Consider the following 20,760-nt stretch of genomic DNA (forward strand, 5'->3'; position numbering starts at 1 on the left):
TATGTATATATACATATTTCCTGGGTTGCAAAGACAAGTTGTAGCTTGGCCTAGTGGTAAAAGTGGTGGTTTAGCAAACCAAGGGTCTTAGGTTCGAATCTATTTGCTTTCCTAAAGGGCCCCAATTTTTTTGTTTTCTTAGAGCCTCTAAAATGGTTGAGCCACTCCTGGACCATGACGTGGCAGGATAAAAAAATGTAGATCAGACATTTGACACAATGTGGCAGAAGAGCCCAAGATGTGGCGAAACAATAGAATGACGATTCTGCAATTCTTTAATTGTTCAAGTTCAATTTATGCACATTCAATTGTTAGACAACCTAATGCTCTTATACAACTGATTGTTTTTACATGTAATAATGCGGAAAATACCTTATAGTTTTAAGGTTACAAGCAACCTAATTTGATCTATGTCATAACTCTATTTAAGCAACATACTATTGAGCAACAAAACTTCTAAACCATAATGAAAATCGAAATTCACAAAAGGAATAACATATCTCTAATTTGTTATTGTAAACAAACCCTTTGACCCAACTAGATCAACCCAATAATCTCTTGAAAACTAGCTTCAATTGTGTGTAAGCCTCTAATGGTTCACACCCACAACATAAGAACCTTGGAAGAATTAGGAGAAGGGGAGCAATGTAAAATTTGAATATGGTATGTATGATAACGTGGCCGAAAATTCCCAAGTATAAGACCCTATTTATACCTGATTAGGAAACACCTAGAAACCCTAATTTGAACATAAAATTGATGGGTTTTATATGTTACAAAAGCCTTATTTTAGCGGAAAAACATAAACGTTAAGTTCATATGCACCCTAAAGGATCTATGTTCTCACTATGATTTGCAAACAACTATTAAATATCAAGAACCCTGAAAGTATGTTGCTATTTTCAAAATTAGTAAAGAGTTATTAGAAAATTCATACCTTAGTTTATTATAGCAGATAAACTAGTAATCCTTCTTTGTTGGTCTTCAGAAAGCAAATACCAGAAGTCTCGTGCCTTTAATGGCTCATATCGAAACCCTAGCAAAATGGAGGCTAAATACGAGAGAGGAGAGAAAAGGAATTTTCAGTTCTACTCTTAGACAAAGGGATGGAAAAAATTGTAAACCCTTAGGGGGTTTATATATATGACTAGTAGGGGTGTGCAAAAAAAAAACGTAAAACCAAGCTGAACCGGTTGATCCGAAACCGAAAAAACCAAAACTGAAAAAACCGGATATCAACGGGTCAGTTTTGGTTTGGATACTTAAGTATCCGCAGATAATCAAACCGAACCGCTTGAAATATATATATATATATATATATATATATATATATATATATATATATATATATTAAAGAATATTATCCATTTCCATTGAACTGTTAGCAATATCCCAAACAAAAATCATGATTGACAATCCTAGTTTTGCACTTCTATATTATTCTCCTACATTTTATTCCTACTATCCTCCTACCCACATTAAATGGTGACTAGTGGACTAAAATATTATCAATTTCATTAAATATGTTATTAAATATGCCACATGTCAACATTTTATAGGGTCGGAAGATAAGTAGGAATAAAATGTAGGAAAATATTTAATTTCTCTTAATATATTAGTCATATAATATATCAATAAAACATTTATCTCTCTCCTAAAATCAATTTAGGCAATTTATTGATTATGAGGGCAACCCAAAAAGAACTTTACTTTTATTCATCAACATTATACCAATTTAATTACGACCTTATACACATTAATCCAACATAAATCACATTATAGTATTTCAAACTTATATCATGTATGTATATATGTATGTTTAGTTACACCATAACTAAAAATTATACATATACTTATGTATACTACCATGAGTTTTACCGTTTTGTTAAAGCGACTATCCTACACCTTTACGTATATAGTTATCGAATATACTTGGCTTTTATAGTAAAACTCCATCTATCATAAATCATTTTGCCTAGTGACTTATCCATGTAAAAGTTAGTGCTATTCACTCTCAATCATTATGCCATGGATGCTTATCTACATATAAGATAGGGGTATTCACTCTAGATCATTACACACCAAATGCTTATCCACATATAAGATAGGGTGAGTTATTCGTGTACATTAATTAATGACTTTTATATTGAGACACTATTAATTACCTAAGTATAAACACTTAGTATACCCACACCATTATAACTGTTAATCATTAGAGCGAGACACATATGTGCAGATCTATACAGGTTGACAGCCACCTGCGGTTGCTAGCTACAACCATGAAGGTCAAGTCGAAGCGGGTGATTACAATATTCAGCCATTTCTAAGATGTCTAATGAAGCTTTGTAGGGGTACTTCAGTTACATAGCTCGGTTATAAGACTAATAAACATTAAGTGGATCTCTCTCTCTCTCTCTCTAAACCATGGAGTTGGTTTCTTTCTCTACATAACATTTTTAAGTATGGTTTTACTTACTAGGAAAAAAAAAAATACTTTTTAGTCATTTTAAAAGTATCATTATGCTATATATCCAATTGCTTGTGATCCATAAACTACATCACAGAGTCTGATATATTCCGCCGCCTTGGCCAAGGTGTAACAAATTGATATTAGAACTCATTTTAGTACAAACATAAAAAACACAAATCCAAACAAAAAGTTGATAATCTAACAAATTTTTCATAAATTTTATATACAATCTGGTGTAATTATACGAAATCTAACAAAAACACAAACACAAACAAAAAGTGGGAGATGTTAGAAATCATACTCAAAAGCAACAACAAAAAAACTTACATAATTTATTATAAATAATAATAAAAAATGAAGAATATAGATGGGGAAATCGTAAGAGGAAAGTAGATGAAATCCCACTTAGTAGGTGTTTGGGATAGCTTTTAAAAAAAGCTTATTAGCTTTTTAGTTTTTTAAAAAACTAACAAACTAAAAAAGTGTTTGTCTATTTAAAAAGCGTTTTTTAAAACAACTATTTAAATAGGAAAAAGTAAAGCTTTCAAAAAGATGGAAAATTCTAGCTTTTTAATCATTTTACTCCTGAAAAATCAGCTTTTCGCATTCAAATACTTTTTAAAATCAATTTTTCCTAAAAACTATAAACTAATAAGCACTTTTTTTTTTAAAATCACTTTTCACTTAAAAAAAAAAACTAACCCAAACATACCCTTAAAGTTAAGGTGCTAAACTTGTCAAGCAACTGCGATTCTAATTATATTTTTTATTTTTTCTTTTTGCGAAAATTATTCATTCTTATCAGGCCATGAGCCGAAATTGGATCAAATGGTAGTCCACAACTTTAAATCACAGGCCGAGGTGCTAAATTCATAGGTTTTACATACCTGCGAGAAGTTATTTGCTATAAAAAAATAATGTTTGTTTATATTTAAAAAAAATAATTAAAAATTTTGGCTAAATTTATATTAATTAAATCAATCAATACGATTATGGCACCTATTATTTTTACTCTTTCATCCTTTCATCCACTTATTGATTATCAACTAATTCTTTTTATTACTTTCTATCTTTGTCATAATAACATTTTCATTTTAATCTCTTTAATGATATTGTATAATTATTGATTTATTGTTTTTGCTAATTAATCCATTTTATTAAATATGTAAATCAATATTATAATATTATTATTGTTTTTTTGTATTTGTAACCATAATTATAATTCTAAATAACGTAATATCAACCCTCAAACATTGGTTGTAACGATAAAATAACATAAATATGAAATATGACGCTTGTTTTATTTTTTTAAAAGGAACTTTTATAAAACATCTAAAAATAAACGTGCATAAAAATTTAATTATTAAAAGTATATTTCCTTTTCTTTTGTAAAATTTCTCCATTCATCACACCGGTGCTGCGTTCCAGTGGTCTCCAGCCTTCCCAGCAACAAACATGGCGGCCACCATATCTCGATCCCCTATCATCCCGCCTCATAACCACCCTATCACCTCCACTTCTATTCAAAAGCTCCCATCCCAACTCAAATTCCGGCGATTTCCCATTTCACTCTCCGCCTCCACATCATCCTCCATTCAAGGAGGCACCGGCGAAGGAAAAAGCACTTCTCTTCCAAGTAAAACCCAACATTTTCCCTAATCTATCTTCTCTCATCATTTCCTTCTGTAATCTTCACTGCATTTGCGAATTTATGTTGTGATTCAGTTTACTTTTTGCTAATTTTTAGGGCCTCTAACGTCTACCGATCTGACTGGAATACCATCTGAGGGTTCTCGAATTCGCGTTGCTTATCAGGTTTAGTTATCTCATTTTGGGAAATTATTGTTTTCATCTTATCTTGTGTAAAATCCATGGTGTATGTTTTTATACATTCGGAGACATCGATTGATTTTATGCTTTATAAAACAAGTTATCGCATCATTGAAGAAGCACAAACATTAATGCTGAAATGAAATCGAGGTTACTCTTGTTGTTTTATTGAAGTTTTATGGTATTTTGACAGGGTGTTCCTGGGGCTTATAGTGAATCTGCTGCAGAAAAAGCTTACCCTAACTGTGAAGCAGTTCCTTGTGAACAATTTGAGACAGCATTCGAGGTTTGTATATCATTTAATTGAGCCATTTTTTTTTAATTATAGGCTTGATTCCTACATTTGATCTTGTTTATATAGAATCCTATTCCCACGTAACTTCTTGCATATAATTTGAATTAATGGATAGAGCATATTAGGTTTGAAACTCTGTGATAAAATACTGAACATTCAACCATTAATTCCAGAAATTGCAATTCTGTTTCTTCAATCATGGGCAGTAGCTATTTAGGATTCAGGTTGATTCTTATTTGTGAGGAGAATAGCTTTAATAAAAAGTACAGTAGATAGTGTTGTGTGCAAATAAACATATAAACATAGAAAGTAACATAGCTATTTATGCCACTCAATTATACCAAGTTTTAAATCTATAATTAGAACTTTTATGTATGGGGATTTTACTGAGAATTTGCATTTTATAAATCTTAAAAGAACAAACTTAGCATCCAAAGTGAACTACAATAAGATTGGATGTAAGGGGCATGATGAAACTGATTGCATAATCCTTAGCATTACAGGTTTATCGCTAAGGTGCTATTTATTTTTGACATAATGGGGACATGACTTAATCTGATAAATTATATGAGTGTTTCTTTTTTACTTAATGCAAAAAGAATGACTTAATGGAGAAAGTCAAGGAAATGAGATTTTTCCTATCAATACTCAACTTTCTACAAAGCTGCCATCATTAGAAAACTGCAAAAATGGTCCTAGTGGTTTTGCTTTTCTTTGGATGGAGTCCAAAAAGTGTTCAACTTGTCAACTTGCAAAAAATGCCCTTTTGACAATTTTGCGGTGTGGTTTTGGTCTCCGACTTTAACATCTGTTTGTTTTTATTTGTTAAATGTGATAAAATGACCTTTTGGCCCTCCATGTGGTTGTTTTCTTTGGATAGAGTCCAAAAAGTTTTTAATTTGCAAATGTAGTCCTTTTTAGAAGGCTATCTTGCGGTTTTGGTCCCTAACTTTGACATCGTTACTTTTACTTTGTTAAATTCCTATAAATGGACCATTTTATCCTTACATTTATCTATTTATTAGCATGTTGTCCTAACCTCAAACCCACCATCTTTTAACTTCCCTCCCCTCCCCCGTCCTGTCACCGTAGATCTCTCTCTCTCTCTCTCTCAAAAAAAAAAAAAAAAAAAAAAAATCTTAGAGTAAATTACACGAATGGTCCCTATGATTTGGGGTAATTTGCACGTTTGGTCCCTAATTTACTTTTTTAACTCGGAAGGTCCCTACTGTTTGTTTTTGTTACGCGTTTGGTCCTTTCTATTTGTTTTTGTTACGCGCTTGGTCCCTGTCTTACCTAAAAAGACTATTATTTGAATATGGAAAAATGATGGGATATGTAGGGTAAGGTGAGGGGAGTAGGGTTGAGAGTGTGTTCATTTAAATAAATTAAAAAATCAGGGGCAAAATAGTCTTTTTAGGTAAGATAGGGACCAAGCATGTAACAAAAACAAACAATAGGGACCTTCCGAGTTAAAAAAATAAGTTAGGGACCAAACGTGCAAATTACCCTAAACCATAGGGACCATTCGTGTAATTTACTCAAAATCTTAATGCCATTTTGGATTGGGGAATTTCAGAGACATCAAAGGCTGCTGAGGTTGCTATAATGGAGGATGCTTCCTCTTATCTTGAATCCTTTATAATTGGATACAAGTTTTATCCAACAGACAAAAAAATCTTTATTCCTTATCAGTTAAAGAAGATAAAAGAGAAGGATCTTTCCGAGAACAAGATTCACAATGTTGATATATTCAAAAATTATGCATCTTTAGTTTTGTTGTTCTACATGCCGATCATCAGTTAGAGAAGGCATTGCGATTTCTTTGGTGGGAGGGACCATTTTTTGAAGTTTTCTCTTTATCTTTTACTTCTATTTCTCAAGTGGCATCATTTTCGCAAATATTTTTAAGCATCAAGGGGGTGAATGGATAAAATGTTTGTCTGGATAAGGTGTTACCTTGTTTCTTTTCTAGACCGAATAATCCGTTTGAATGAGACTAAACAACCATTTTATCCTTCATTTCAAAAACAAATTTCACAATATTCATCATTTTAACGTGAGAGGAGTTGAAAGGAACAAAAAAAAAGGGCAAATAGATAAAATATTAGGGTCTGAACTCTTAACACATTAACCAAGGCTTTTTGGCTTAACCCGTGAAGTCATTTTGTTTAGATTAAGTAAAAAACGAACAACATTGTATAATTGTCGAGCTTAAGTGCTTAACCCTTTAAGATCAATACATCAAAAAAAAAAAAAACCTCATTTAACTCGGTAAGTTATACATGGGTGTCTCTTTTCGGCTAAGGAAATGAGAATTTCCCATTATGTCCTAACTATATTACAAATTTGCTATTATTTATTTTTTCCTTCCATTTTGCAAGTGTGTTGCCATTTGTCCTAACTGTAAATTAGTCATTTCATTTTGGTAAGGGACCAAATCCACAATGAAACATGGCCATAAGGCCATTCCTTGAATATCTTTTTGCTAAACACAAGGACCAATTTTGCAAATCTTTTAAACTTTTTGTTTTATTTAAACACTTCAGGCTGTTGAGAGGTGGCTAGTGGATCGAGCAGTTTTACCCATTGAAAATTCCTTAGGTGGAAGCATTCATAGGAATTATGATCTCTTACTTAGACACAGATTGCACATTGTTGGTGAAGTCAAACTTGCTATTCGCCATTGTTTGCTTGCTAATCATGGTGTTAAAATTGAAGATCTCAAAAGGGTTCTTAGCCATCCTCAGGTATATTTTATTTATATATATAATTTGTTATTTTAAAATACTACTACTACTACTAATAATAATAATGTGTATATCTATGCTTCTTTAGGCTCTTGCACAATGTGAGAACACATTAACAAGATTAGGGATAGTTAGAGAAGCTGTGGATGATACTGCTGGGGCTGCAAAGGTACTATATGTTACTATGCTCTGAAAACAAAAATCTGAATGAAAAAAATAGCAATGTACTTTCATTTATGTGTATATTATAGCATCCTATTTTCAATTATAGTATAATTAGGTATTTATTTATTTATTTTTATAAAGTACAATTCTGTGATCGATAGAAATGAAAGTAGGATGCTATAATAAACAAATGAATGAAATTAGGTTGTTGTTTCTTGAATTTGATCCGAAAAATATAATATGAAAAATTTGAGTTGTATTATTATGACTTCAGTTCACTAATAAAAGGAACAATTTTTCTTAAAACTCTGGATACTATCTAATCATCTCCACTGCAACATGTAAATACATTTTAGACAAAATTACATAAATGGTACCTGTGGTTTACCAAAGGTCACAAACTCAGTCCTTGCTAAATTTTTTTTGACGAATATCGTCCCTGTTGTTTCCAAAACTTGCTTGGATGGTCCTTTTTGCTAACACCATTAGTTTTTGTCTATTAGTGTGAGGGTAATTTGGTCTTTTCACCAAATTATAGTTATACCCTCACACTAACGGAAGAAAACTAACGGTGTTAGCAAAAAGGACCATCCATGAAAGTTTTGGAAACCGCAGGGATGATATTCGTCAAAAAAAAATAGCAAGGACTGAGTTTGTGACCTTTGGTAAACCACAGGGACCATTTATGTAATTTTTTCTACATTTTATAAGTGTGCATAGAGTTTAGACCTAGTGGGATATAATATAAATTGTGTAACTGTAAAAGCATGTCCATGTTTTAAACTTTTAATGCTTTCTGTATTTATTTATTTATTTATTTATAGAAACTTCATTATAAATTATAGTTGAATAATTATTTACTAATATTTTATTTAATGTTTTCCTTCTTTCTTTGTCAGCATGTTGCTCTACATGAACTTGAAGATACTGGGGCAGTAGCTAGTGCTGCTGCTGCCAAGATTTATGGATTGAATCTGCTTGTTCAAGATATTCAGGTAATCATCTCATCAAACCTGGAATGGAATTGAGCATTACACAGGAATGGAATGAAGCATTCCATTCCTCAACGGAATGTGATTCCTTGCCTGATTTTTCATTCCTTCGTGGAATGAAAGATTATTATATTTATAGTACCGTTATAAGTTTAATTCTATTTACATAACATTCAGTAACAGCAATGTTCTTAAATTTTTCGGAAGTTTAATTAAATAGTATTTTGTTATCTTCCAAATGTAACGTAAAAAGCATTTATTTTAAGTATAATTTTGTTTTGAGATTTCATGGTTAAAGTTTTTATTTTAGTAAACAATCTTTTAAAGTAATAAAATAATTTTGTTCGATTGTCTGATAACTATATATAAATATATTGTATATGTATTATGGAATGTATTTTAGTGTTATATTTTAAACTAGGTGTGAGACCCATGTATTACATGGGTTTATTTAAAAAAAAATAAATATAAAAATTTAACAATTTGAGAAGTTTGAATTTATAAGAAAAATGAAAAAAAAATTAAATTATTAAAATTAATGAGGCTTTAATACATTAAATACAATACATATATAAATATTTTCTAATAAATACCTTACATATATTACCTTACATATTACATGTGGAATTTTAATTTAATAAAATGAAAAATACAATAAAAAGACAAGTGGAAAATAAAAAATTCAAAAATTCTAGAAAATGCCATGTGTCCAAATGAATGAGAAGATGACATGTGGCAAAAAAACCTTCATCTATTAAGGAGGATTAACGAAAAAATATTAGTATAAATAACATTTTTTTGTTTATTTGTCAGTATAATTTCATTTTGGTGTCTAATTATACATAAGTCCACAAAACCATAAATGGTCATTGATTATAAATTATATTTTAATTGTAAATCACGCTTGTATGATTTTATTTTTTTCATTTTTTTTTCAGGATTATTCTGATAATGTGACTCGATTCTTAATGTTGGCAAGGGAACCTATAATTCCACGTACTGATAGACCATTCAAGGTTTGTTTTTATTAAAAAAAGAAAAAGAAAAAAGAAACAGGTCCTTAATATTGTTTTATTTTTTTTCTTTTGTATTTAGTCACATGTAAATATATGAATTTATTGTTTCAGACAAGTATCGTCTTCTCACTTGACGAGGGTCCCGGGATGCTTTTCAAGGCACTTGCAGTGTTTGCTATGAGACAAATTAATCTCACCAAGGCAAGTTTTTTTCTTTTTTAATTTTTCTTTATATTATAAATGTAGCTGATTTTTCAAATTTTAATTTATTTTAAAACAGATTGAAAGCCGCCCTCTTCAGAGACGTGCTTTACCTACACATACCGAAAGCACCAATGGATTCCCAGGGTATGTAAGGTGTAAAACACGTGTGACATGACAAGACAGTCTGCACTGTGTTTCACATGTATTGGACTGAGACTGATATCAATAGGATAAAAATAGTGATTTTTTGTCCCATCCAAAAATGTGAAACAAGATGGGAAAGAGACACAACTCTCGAGCTCTTGTCTTTGCAAAAAGACGAAAATGCCCTCATCATCATCATCATCATCATCGAAAATAGCCCTAAAAAGCTTATCCAGTCTCGTGCAGTCATATCGTGTCCTATCCCATGTGTCACATGGGATGAGACATAACTGGACGAGACTGGATAAACTTTCTAGGGCTATTTTCGATGATGATGATGATGATGATGAAGAGGACATTTTCGTCTTTTTGCAAAGACAAGAGCTCGAGAGTTGAGTCGCTTTCCCATCTTGTTTCACATTTTTTGATGGGACAAAAAATCACTATTTTTATCCTATTGACATCCGTCTCAGTCCAAACACAGTACAATCTGTATCGTCCTATTGTGTATATGCAATTTTTTTTAGTCGACTCTTTTGTTTTGTTTTACTATTCATTTTTTTCAACTTATATTTTATTGTTTTTAACTCCAAATTAAAATTCTTATATAGGTCTTTCCCTTACCTTTTCTATGTTGACTTCCAAGCATCCATGGCAGACCAAAGAGCCCAAAATGCTCTTTCGCATCTTAAGGTTTCATTTTTTTTAAATATAAATTTAACATAATAATTATGACTTCACTTTTTTATCGCCATGAATTATTGATCTCAAAATGTTGCTCTTTTTGGCAGGAGTTTGCTACTTTCTTGAGTGTGCTAGGAAGTTACCCTGAAGATGTCACCATATGACACTTTCCTAGAATTTTGGTTGATAAGAGTTTACATATCTTATCATACTTTTTGACAACATGTTGAATGACATCGCCTTTTATTTTTTGTTTTGTTGAATTAATATATTTTGTAAATATTTTCCAAAATAATCATTTTACCCTTTTAAAGTTTTTGTTTTGGCCCACAAAGTAGGGTTTCTGGTAACATTTTTTTGACTATTTGTATTGATACATGTTTTTTCTTAGTTACATAATTCTACTTGACTTATATTTTTTCCCGAATAAGTTTTTGCTCACTTTTTCTTGTCGCATATCGATTATTTGTCTTGGTTTGATTAAAATATGAAAGTTAAACAAGGTGAAGAAAACATGAAAAAAAAACTATGATCCCAAAGTACACATGTTTTTAGAACATAGTACACCAACCTATGATAGGATGGAGATCTTATGCATGATGACATAACAAATACATGGAAGCAAGAATCATAGTCATAACCATTCGACCACTCTATATTTATTTATTATTAGTTACTCATTTCTTGCATTTACAAGAAAGAATCATAGTCATAACCATTCGACCACTCTACATTTATTTATTATTAGTTATTCATTTCTTGCATTTACAAGAAATCCGCTCCATATTTTAGCCCCTATAAAAGCTAGTTTGGGGCTCAAATCTAGATTCTTTCAACATTGTAAGAATTTAGAGAGAGAAAGTTGTAGACGATGATAAGATGTTCATCATATTCATATTGAACTTCATGAGCTGAATATATACAAAGAAGAATACAACGGAAATTACCAACTCTAACTATTTACATATAGCTACCTCTAACTATAAATATTTACAAAAGTATCCCTCTATTGACTTTGAATTTATAATTTCACATCCTCCCCTCAAGATGGACATTGATGAATATCATTAAGGTTCATCTTGGAAAGAAGATATTGAAATTGCTGACTACAAAGTCCTTTTGTGAAGATATCTGCGAGTTGTTGATTAGTTGGGATGTGTCGAGGCATTACAAAACCAAGTTTGAATTGATCTCGAACTAAATGACAATCAATATCGAGATGCTTACTTCTTTCATGAAAGATTGGATTTTCAGTGATATGTATAGCTGATTTGTTGTCACACCATAGAGATACATAAATCTTCAATTTTACCTTCAAATCTCTTAAGATGAAGCTTATCCATAAAAGTTCACAAACAGTTGCAACTAAACTTCTATACTCTGCTTCACAAGATGATCACGAAACAGTCTTTTGTTTCTTTGTCTTCCAAGATACAAGTGAAGAACCAAGAAATATGTAATATCCTGATAGTGATCTTCTAGTATCAGTGCAAGATGCCCAATCTGAATCACTATAGGCAGTAATAGTTAAAGGTGATGAATCCTTTGGAAAAAATAAACCTTTATAATGACACCCTTTAAGATATTTTAACACATACAAAGCAACTTTCCAATGGATATCAGTTGGTGAATGAAGAAATTAAGTCAATTGTTGCATAGCATAACTGATATTTGGTCTTGTGAAGTTTAGATATAACAATCTTCCAATTAATCTTCTGTATTTTTCTGGTTCTTGTAATATTTTTCCATTATCTGAACACAACTACAAATTTTTCATAACAGGTGTTTTTGTGAGTTTGAGTCCAGTCATACCAGTATCATTCAATATATCCATTATATATTTTCTCTGGTTGACATAAAGTCCTTCTTCTGTTCTTAACAATTCTACTCCAAGGAAATAGCTTACTTCTCCTAAATCCTTTATTGTAAAAGCTGCATGCAATTGATCTTTAACTTCTTGTATTTTACTTACATTTGGTCCGGTTATTAAAACATCATCCACATATACAACTTGTGACAACCGAAAATTTTCATGTTCAATATATCAATTCTATCAAAGTTATACTCATTTTGTTATCTTGTAGCACTGTTTAGAGTCTATTGGAGTGTTCTAAACGTAATACAATCAAGGTAGGAGCTTAGAAATGGGTTAACTCGATGCATATCAATCAAAACCGGGCCAAACACTCCAACATATGGAGTGTGCGGCCACACACATGTGTGTGCGGCGACCACACACCCATTTCAGCCACACTCCTTCATATAAATAGAACACTTAGCCAATTTTGATCACTTTTCCACTCCTTCAAGGCTAGAACTCGAGATTCTCTCAAGTACCATCCACATCTTCATCTTGATTTTCATAAAAGTAAGTAATTCTTCCTTTGAATAGTTGATACTTGAAATTATCTACCCTTCTTCCCTACTATGATCCATGAAAAACACATTTTGGTGTTAGATCTTCAAGAACACCAAGAACACACATTATGTTTTGGACCATAATCACCCCTTTCAAGCCTCTATAATGTGTATACACTTATCACAACTAGTTATATGCTAAGAACACTTGAAATTATACATGAAAAACATCATTTTGTATGATCTTCAAGTGTGCGTGGACGCACACACCCCCATGGTGGCCGCACACACCCTTTTTAGGTCCTAAAATGGCAAAAAACTTCATTTAAGGCTAAGGCACGAAGAATGAAACCTTCCTAGATGTCCCTTATAGCTAAAAATCACGTTTTGATACATTCCATAAGGAGTGTGCGGTCGCACACACCTCCTGGCCGCACACCCTGGCCGCACACACACATTTGTTGTGCATTTTGACCATACACTCCTTTGTATAGTCATATGCCACTCATATACAATCCTATATGGTTGTAAGACTTCATAATAACTGTTTACTAGTCCCTAAGGTGGTTCCAAATCAATAATTAGTTATTTCATACACTAATTGTATACATACATACACACACACATATACATATACATATATATATATATATATATGTATATATATATATATATATATATATATATATATATATATATATATATATATATATATATATATATATATATATATATATATATGTCATTATATGGTTAATAGGATTCGTTTGTGCTCAAGTCTTCAATTGACACTCAACTTCCTATATCGATCTTACATTCGACTTATTCACAGACAGGTGAGTTCATACCCCTTAATTAACCTTTTAAATGCTTTTAAATGTTTTTAAATGCTTTATAGGGGGGGGGGGGAATACAAGTTGAACCATGTTAGTTATTAGATCAATCACATGTGATTAATAACTAGCATACAAATGGATTTTTCATACTTTAAACTGTTTTACCAAGCAAATGACTTCAAACTGTTTATCAAACTAATTTACATGTCAAACTCTTTATGAAATTCACTTTTGTATACTAAACCTTTCCTTTATAGTTTTCAAACGTATATATTGTTAAAACCATGTCTACTACATATATAGTTATATAAATAAGGTTTGAAGGACTTAAGAGAGATAACCCACTTTACTTCCTGTCCTTGTTTGGTTGTGGTCTTAAAGTACCCGGTTGTTTGTCCGAGTGTCATTGAATCCTTAGTTATATATTATGTATATATATATATATATATGTATGTATGTATAGATATAAAGACTTTTATCTGAGTTCAGTACATTTAGTCATACAAACAAGTCTTCTAATAAACTATAATAGGTATAGTTTAGGGTTATACTACTTACTACTTCTAGTCCAATGAAGCATACAAGAGTCAGTTCATTCATGAGTCATTACTTATTACTATGAGAACATATACAACTATACTAAGATGAGAACATATACAATTATACTATGATGAGAGCATATACAACGATACTATGATGAGAAACAATACATTACATATACACGTATACTTTAACATAAATGTGATCCACTGTATCGGAGCATGCCTTCATTGTCATGGCCCGAGTTGTAACTAGAATCTCCTGGAGGGAGAGCGTGAGTTTGCGTATAGATCTATACTGGATTGACTATCCTACATCTTGCTGCTAGCTACAGCGGGACCTGCAGGTCTTCGGGTGCCAAATGTCATACCTTTTGACGACTTACATTGTCGTGTTTTTTAGTCGATAGTATGGTACAATTAATCACATAATACCTTGATATAAATCCGGTTGAAGGTAGCTAGTACAACAGTAGTTCCTATAATACAACACTACAGTACTGCATTAATTTACCCGTTACATATATTTGGTGATCACTTCACCTAAACATTAATGTACAAACTATATTTTGATAAATATAGTTACACTTGGGGAAATTACACACTTTTACAAGAAACAAACATACAAAATAGTTGTGCCTCGGTAGAAGGCTACTTTTAGTAGAAAATATAGGATTTTCTAGGAGTTACAAACTTTTACAAACACTTACAAACATTCAAATACTTTTACTACAAACGTTTACAAACTCGTACTTCAAACACTGTTTCAAACATTTTGATACAAACATAGACACTAAATACTTATGAACTCACCAACTTTAATGTTGATACTCGCTTTCAAAATAACTTGTATTCTCAGATCATCAGTAGACAGGTACCAATGCCAGCTTTTGAGAAGATGGAGCGCATACAAGACTCATCTTATATTTTGATTCATGTTTTGGTGTCTTAAATACTACAGAACATACTTGTATTAACATTATATTTGTGATACTTTATGGTTGACTTTATAATCTCTATTACATTCTGTCAGAATTTATAGTTTTTATTTTTTAGTATATTCTGTCAAACTTTATAGTCTTTAATACATTCTGTCAGAATTTATAGCTTTTATTCTTTTAGAATACATTGAATTTTTTAATTTTTGAAACTTGATTATGTTTTCTTTGTGGATTTAGGCTTTGAAGAGGCTAACATTAATGTGGAGAAGGAAGAAAACATAGAGAACGAGAGTGTATTATAGCAGAATGTGTATGCTACAATGTATAAAGTGTTGCTTAAAAATAATATTATCTCAGAACACACTGGTATTAACATTATATATTTAATGCAATGGATGATGTTGTTTACTTGTTTACTATTATACTATGTTGTGATACTGTACATCACGTCCTCCGCCCCAGAACGTTTCCGCCGTTCTTGGTTTTTGGGTGTGACAGATTGGTATCAGAGCATTGTTTATAGTGAATTAAGTATATCAACCCATAAAAGATATACTAACTATAAAGACATTGGGTTAAAACACTCTGACCAAGAGTCTATACTTTTAAATAATAAAATATTTAACTAAGTATACAACTCTACATTCATATTAAAATCAGTGTCACAATAACAAATACAAAAGTATTACGATTGTTGAATATCACAAGTAAGCTCGGGGATGTATGGTGATGTGTGTGAAACTAACTAGTTTTAATCCTACTAACTTAATCACAAAGACGAACACACGAAAGGCAGTGTACCTATCGATTAGCAGTTTAGTTCCGGTATGTAGGGTATCGAACACAGGGAACGGTAAACAATTAAAATAAATGCTAATATTATCTAAACTTAAATAATAAAAAGGGGTTTTCTCTAGTTTTACAAGACTAGAAACTTACTAACTATTACTTAAACTAAAAACTAGAAAAGCAAAGATTCAACTAAGTTCAATGACGAAGGGGACTTCTGTTTAGTTCAACTCAATTGATCCTATGGTTGATATTATGGTAATAGTGCAATGGATTAATTTTTCTATTGGCTACCGATTCAAGTAATTAGATTCACATTCGTTGCACTAATCCTTAGAGAATGGCCAATTATCTAATTTAATTTAATTCACTAGGTTATTTATTCGGGTTAATTTAGACTTGTAATAGCTAACTAATTTGGTCCTTTAGTTAACCTCTTGTTGATGGTCATCACACAAGCTCACACATGAATTTACCTATTTTTCTATTAATTCTAGTTTCACAGTCGCTAATCCTAGTCATATAATAAAGTGGTCACATAAATTATATGAGGTAGCAATTATGAGATGTTCATGCAACTTAATTATCTTCCTATTAACAGAAAAGTAGTTATCATTCACACATAAGGTTCTTTAACAAGGTAGAATTAACAAAATTACCAATATTAAATCAATCCTACCATATATCAAACCAAAGTATCAATTTTGTCTCCCCAAACAGAAGTTTAAAGGTTTTAGCTCATGATTGAAATACAAACATGCTCAAAAACGAAATCAATTGGTAAAAACATAGTTCAAACAAGAGATTAGGTAAGAGTAAACTTGATTTTGACTTGATTCTCCTTAAAATTGAATGTAGGGTTGATTCCCTTGCTTCCCATGCTCCAGCAGCACCTTTAGTCGACAATTGGCCTCCAAGGGTTCATCTCTATGATAGGGTATCGATCTGAAAGTCCCTTTATATAGATTTTCACAAAACAGAGGCTACTCGGTGAGTCCAGTGACCTAATCGGCGAGTCCATCACTTAAAATCCCGTGTACAACAAGGCAAAGTCAAGAATCGCAAAACTTCTGACCAACTCGGCGAGTTGATGGCCTACTCGCCAAGTCCATTTGGAATCAGCATTTTCTCAAAACACGAAAGTCGTCCGAAATTGTGTCTAGTTTTCAGAACATTTTGAATCTCGTCAATTAGAGTTACGGTTCATGAGATATGGCCAAAACACTGACGAGGGGTCAAGTTGTCCAGCAACATCCTTCTTTCTTCAAAATCCAATATCCAAGCCTCCAATCGCTAGTTCCGCTTCCTTTTCCTTCCGAGCATGTCATTATTGCTAAAAAAATGAAATTCTAAACTAATTAAGCACCTTTTTCTCATTAAATGAGATAAAATCAACATAAAGTATTAAGATAATGCATGAATTTTATAACTAAATATGCCCATATCATATGGTCAGTCTTGGGAGTAGCATAGCCTGATCAACTATGCTGATCCGAGGAGTGATTATCATATACCCTAGAATGGTTGTGATATGGCAAAAAGTTTAAAAACTTACCAACACTACTACAAAGAAAACACTAGAACAGAATATAAGTTTAAAATACTATGGGAGTATTTTGTGTTACTATAATTACATATCCGAGAACAAAAAAAGGGTCTCTATCAAGTAGGTCAATACTCGTTAAGTGCATACGCTAAGGTTATATGAAATTTAGGCGTTATAGACTCAGAATCTGTGATCTTTGCTTTACTTCTTGTCCTTGTTTGGTTGTGGATTTGGAGTTAGGACCACTTATTCGAAGGTCTATCCTACTTCGATTTCATATACCTGGTATACACTACACAAGTATTGACATAGCTGATAAAGATCATCTTATAATTATCTTACGTAGTACGTCTATTTATATAAGATTCTTATACCCCTTTTCTCGTGTAGATATCATGGCTGGATTCCATCATCATGGCGACCCGTACTTTCCACCCCACGATAATGTTGGATGGCTTGAAGCAGAGTCCGATGATGAGCATCAAATCCCTTTGGATGATCATCACGCAGAAGGCTTCTCGGATGGATCTGACTCTGAGCCCGAAGTCAACAACCTACCCCTAGTAGGTCAAGCCCCAATTAACAACCCCTGACCAGTGTTTCAGGGTCCCATACCCTTGTGGGCAACAAAATTGAATCGCTGGAGCGATGAGCAAGGTCAACCCTTACCTTACAACGGGGACAAAAGTTTCTACAACATAAGCGAGGGTGGCTCGGCTGACTGAGCCCTACACATCATGGTCCGTAGAATTTCTCGGAATGTGGAGCAAGGTCGAGTAGCCATCGGCCGAGTAGTGGAGATTGATGCCAGCAATGTTGTCAACACGGTCCGCATTCTACATCTCGAAGAGGCGATGGAAAGAACCAGAAGGACTAATGAGACTCTACAACAACAACTAGCTGCCTCGCGAGCTGAAGTCATAGAACTTCAAGATCGCCAGAGGGCTCATGAACGACACCTCCAAGAAGTGGTTCGTCAGATGGAAGACATTTGGGTTCACCCGAGGTATTCATATCGCCGTTAAAAGACATATAGCACATCTTTTCTTTTGATTAAGGAATAGCCTTTCATATCTGTGCTCTATGAAGCACTTTTCTGTAAAATATTCTTATCTTTCAGTACACTATCTAGTCTACTAAGCTGTCAAACATTTTCCCTCATATGGTTTGATGTAATACCTACTATTAGGTCGTTTTTCCCGAACTCGTTTACATCAGTAATACCAGTAATATTAGCAGTTATCTAATCTGTTGGAAAAATATGTACTCTTGTGTTTTTTCTACTCTTCTGCCATACTGTGTCACACCCCCAAACCAAGGATGGCGGAAACGTCTGGGGGTGGAGGACTTCATGTACAGTATCACAACAACGTGTATAATAGTGCTCAAAGTAGAAACAACCACCATATATATAATTGCAAAAGTTACACCAAAGTATATGTTTATATGTTTCAAAAGCAATTACATTATGATGACAAAATAAATTGTTGACGGTTTAACGTCCCATCCTCAAAGCGATGAAGTTTTCCTGTTTCACTGATTTCCTGAGAATACAAGTAGTTTTAAAAAGTGTCAACACAAAGGTTGGTGAGTTCATAAGAGTTTTATTTGAAGTAGAAACCGCTTTTCCTTGTAAAATCGATATAGTTTGATTTCCAGAAAAATCCAATATTTTCTTAGTTAAGTATGAATAGAAATATTCCTATATGATGCATTAATGAACCCTAGAATGACCCGTAGAGTTCCTCTATAATCGTCCAGTGTATATAAGTTATATAAGATTTAAATTAGATAAAACGTTGAATATAGTGGGTCTGCCCTAGGTCCACAACCCAACGAGGAACAGGAGATGAGGTGGGCACCACCAATTCTAGGTCAATCAGGACTAAACTCTTATATGACTCAAACATATACGCTCAGCGACTATAGTTGAAGTCTAACAATTTTAGATGAAGAATAGTTTGACTTCCAGAAAATCCAATATTTTCTTAGTTAGGTGTGAATAGAAATATTCCTACATGATGCATTAATGAACCCTAGAGTGACCCGTAGAGTTCCTCTATAATCGTCCAGTGTATATAAGTTATATAAGATTTAAATTAGATAAAACGTTGAATATAGTGGGTCTGCCCTAGGTCCACAACCCAACGAGGAACAGGAGATGAGACGGGCACCACCAATTCTAGGCCAATCAAGACTAAATTCTTATATGACTCAAACATATACGCTCAGCGACTATAGTTGAAGTCTAACAATTTTAGAGGAAGTACAGTTTTAATATCATAATAACTTTGTATAGAGACCCGACACTTTGTATTTGTACCCATAGAGATAAAAAGGTGATTTTAAACCGGCGTAAAACTCATTTAGGTTTTAAAAATAAAATCTCGTAAACTTATGGATTGTTATATCCCTATGTGAGTCGTTATAATCATACTATGACTATGTGAACCTGCCACGACATTCTCAGTGTCGCGAAAAATGAAATGACATTTGTCACCCGTAGACCTGCAGGTCCAACTGTAGCTAGCAGCAAGGTGTGGGGTGTCAATCCCAATATAGATCTATATACAAGTATCACGTTCTCCCTCAAGGAGATTCTGATTATAACTACCAGGAATTATATCCCGCACTCGGACGTACGGGGAGAGAGAGAGAGAGAGTCTCACAATATAGGGTAACAAGTTTACGTGAAATGTGTGTGAATATAAATATTTCTTGTATGAATGTACCCTTCTTGTACGAGTGCGTAGAGTGATGTATCATAAACTATACCTATTATAGTTTATCTAAAATGTATGTAATATGTATGAACTCTTTTATGGAAATGTATTAGTGTTGTGAATTTATCAAACCATAGATTAACAAATTTACGTGAAATGTGTGTGAATAGAAATCTTTCTTGTATGAATGTACACTTCTTGTACGAGTGCGTAGAGTGATGTATCATAAACTATACCTATTATAGTTTATCTAAAATGTATATAATATGTATGAACCCTTTTATAGTTAAATAATACGTGTTCCAAAATGAATGAATAATATTTAATATGAATGTCTTAGTTTCAGTTCATAATGATAAACTAACTAGGAAACACATTCAAATATTAAAACTTATGATTATACACTTTGCTCAACATAATACATAGTGTTATGATATTTACATGCTGTTGGCAAAATTTAGCAATTCTGCCCTGTTTT

General features: G+C 32.5%; 1 protein-coding gene across 1 annotated transcript; it reads left to right on the top strand.

Annotated features, from left to right (window-relative positions):
- Positions 1–3,856: 3,856 nt before the first annotated feature.
- On the top strand, positions 3,857–10,863 carry LOC145030910 (arogenate dehydratase 2-like). Its single transcript, XM_078979360.1, has 11 exons — positions 3,857–4,106; positions 4,218–4,285; positions 4,494–4,586; positions 7,145–7,345; positions 7,434–7,514; positions 8,410–8,505; positions 9,441–9,518; positions 9,630–9,719; positions 9,799–9,866; positions 10,478–10,559; positions 10,658–10,863. Exons 1-11 carry the CDS (start codon positions 3,926–3,928, stop codon positions 10,712–10,714), a joined length of 1,095 nt encoding a protein of 364 aa, XP_078835486.1. The 5' UTR covers positions 3,857–3,925; the 3' UTR covers positions 10,715–10,863.
- The last annotated feature ends 9,897 nt before the right edge of the window (positions 10,864–20,760 follow it).

Source organism: Lactuca saligna, chromosome 2 (genome assembly GCF_052625555.1).
Source record: "Lactuca saligna cultivar CGN05327 chromosome 2, ASM5262555v1, whole genome shotgun sequence".
In the NCBI taxonomy this organism is placed as follows: Eukaryota; Viridiplantae; Streptophyta; class Magnoliopsida; order Asterales; family Asteraceae; genus Lactuca; species Lactuca saligna.

Coding starts and splice junctions, on each gene's coding strand:
- LOC145030910 (XM_078979360.1), top strand. CDS start 3,926: ATGGCGGCCACCATATCTCGATCCCCTATCATCCCGCCTCATAACCAC. Junction 4,286..4,493: donor GAATTCGCGTTGCTTATCAG/GTTTAGTTATCT, acceptor GTATTTTGACAG/GGTGTTCCTGGGGCTTATAG. Junction 7,346..7,433: donor GGGTTCTTAGCCATCCTCAG/GTATATTTTATT, acceptor ATGCTTCTTTAG/GCTCTTGCACAATGTGAGAA.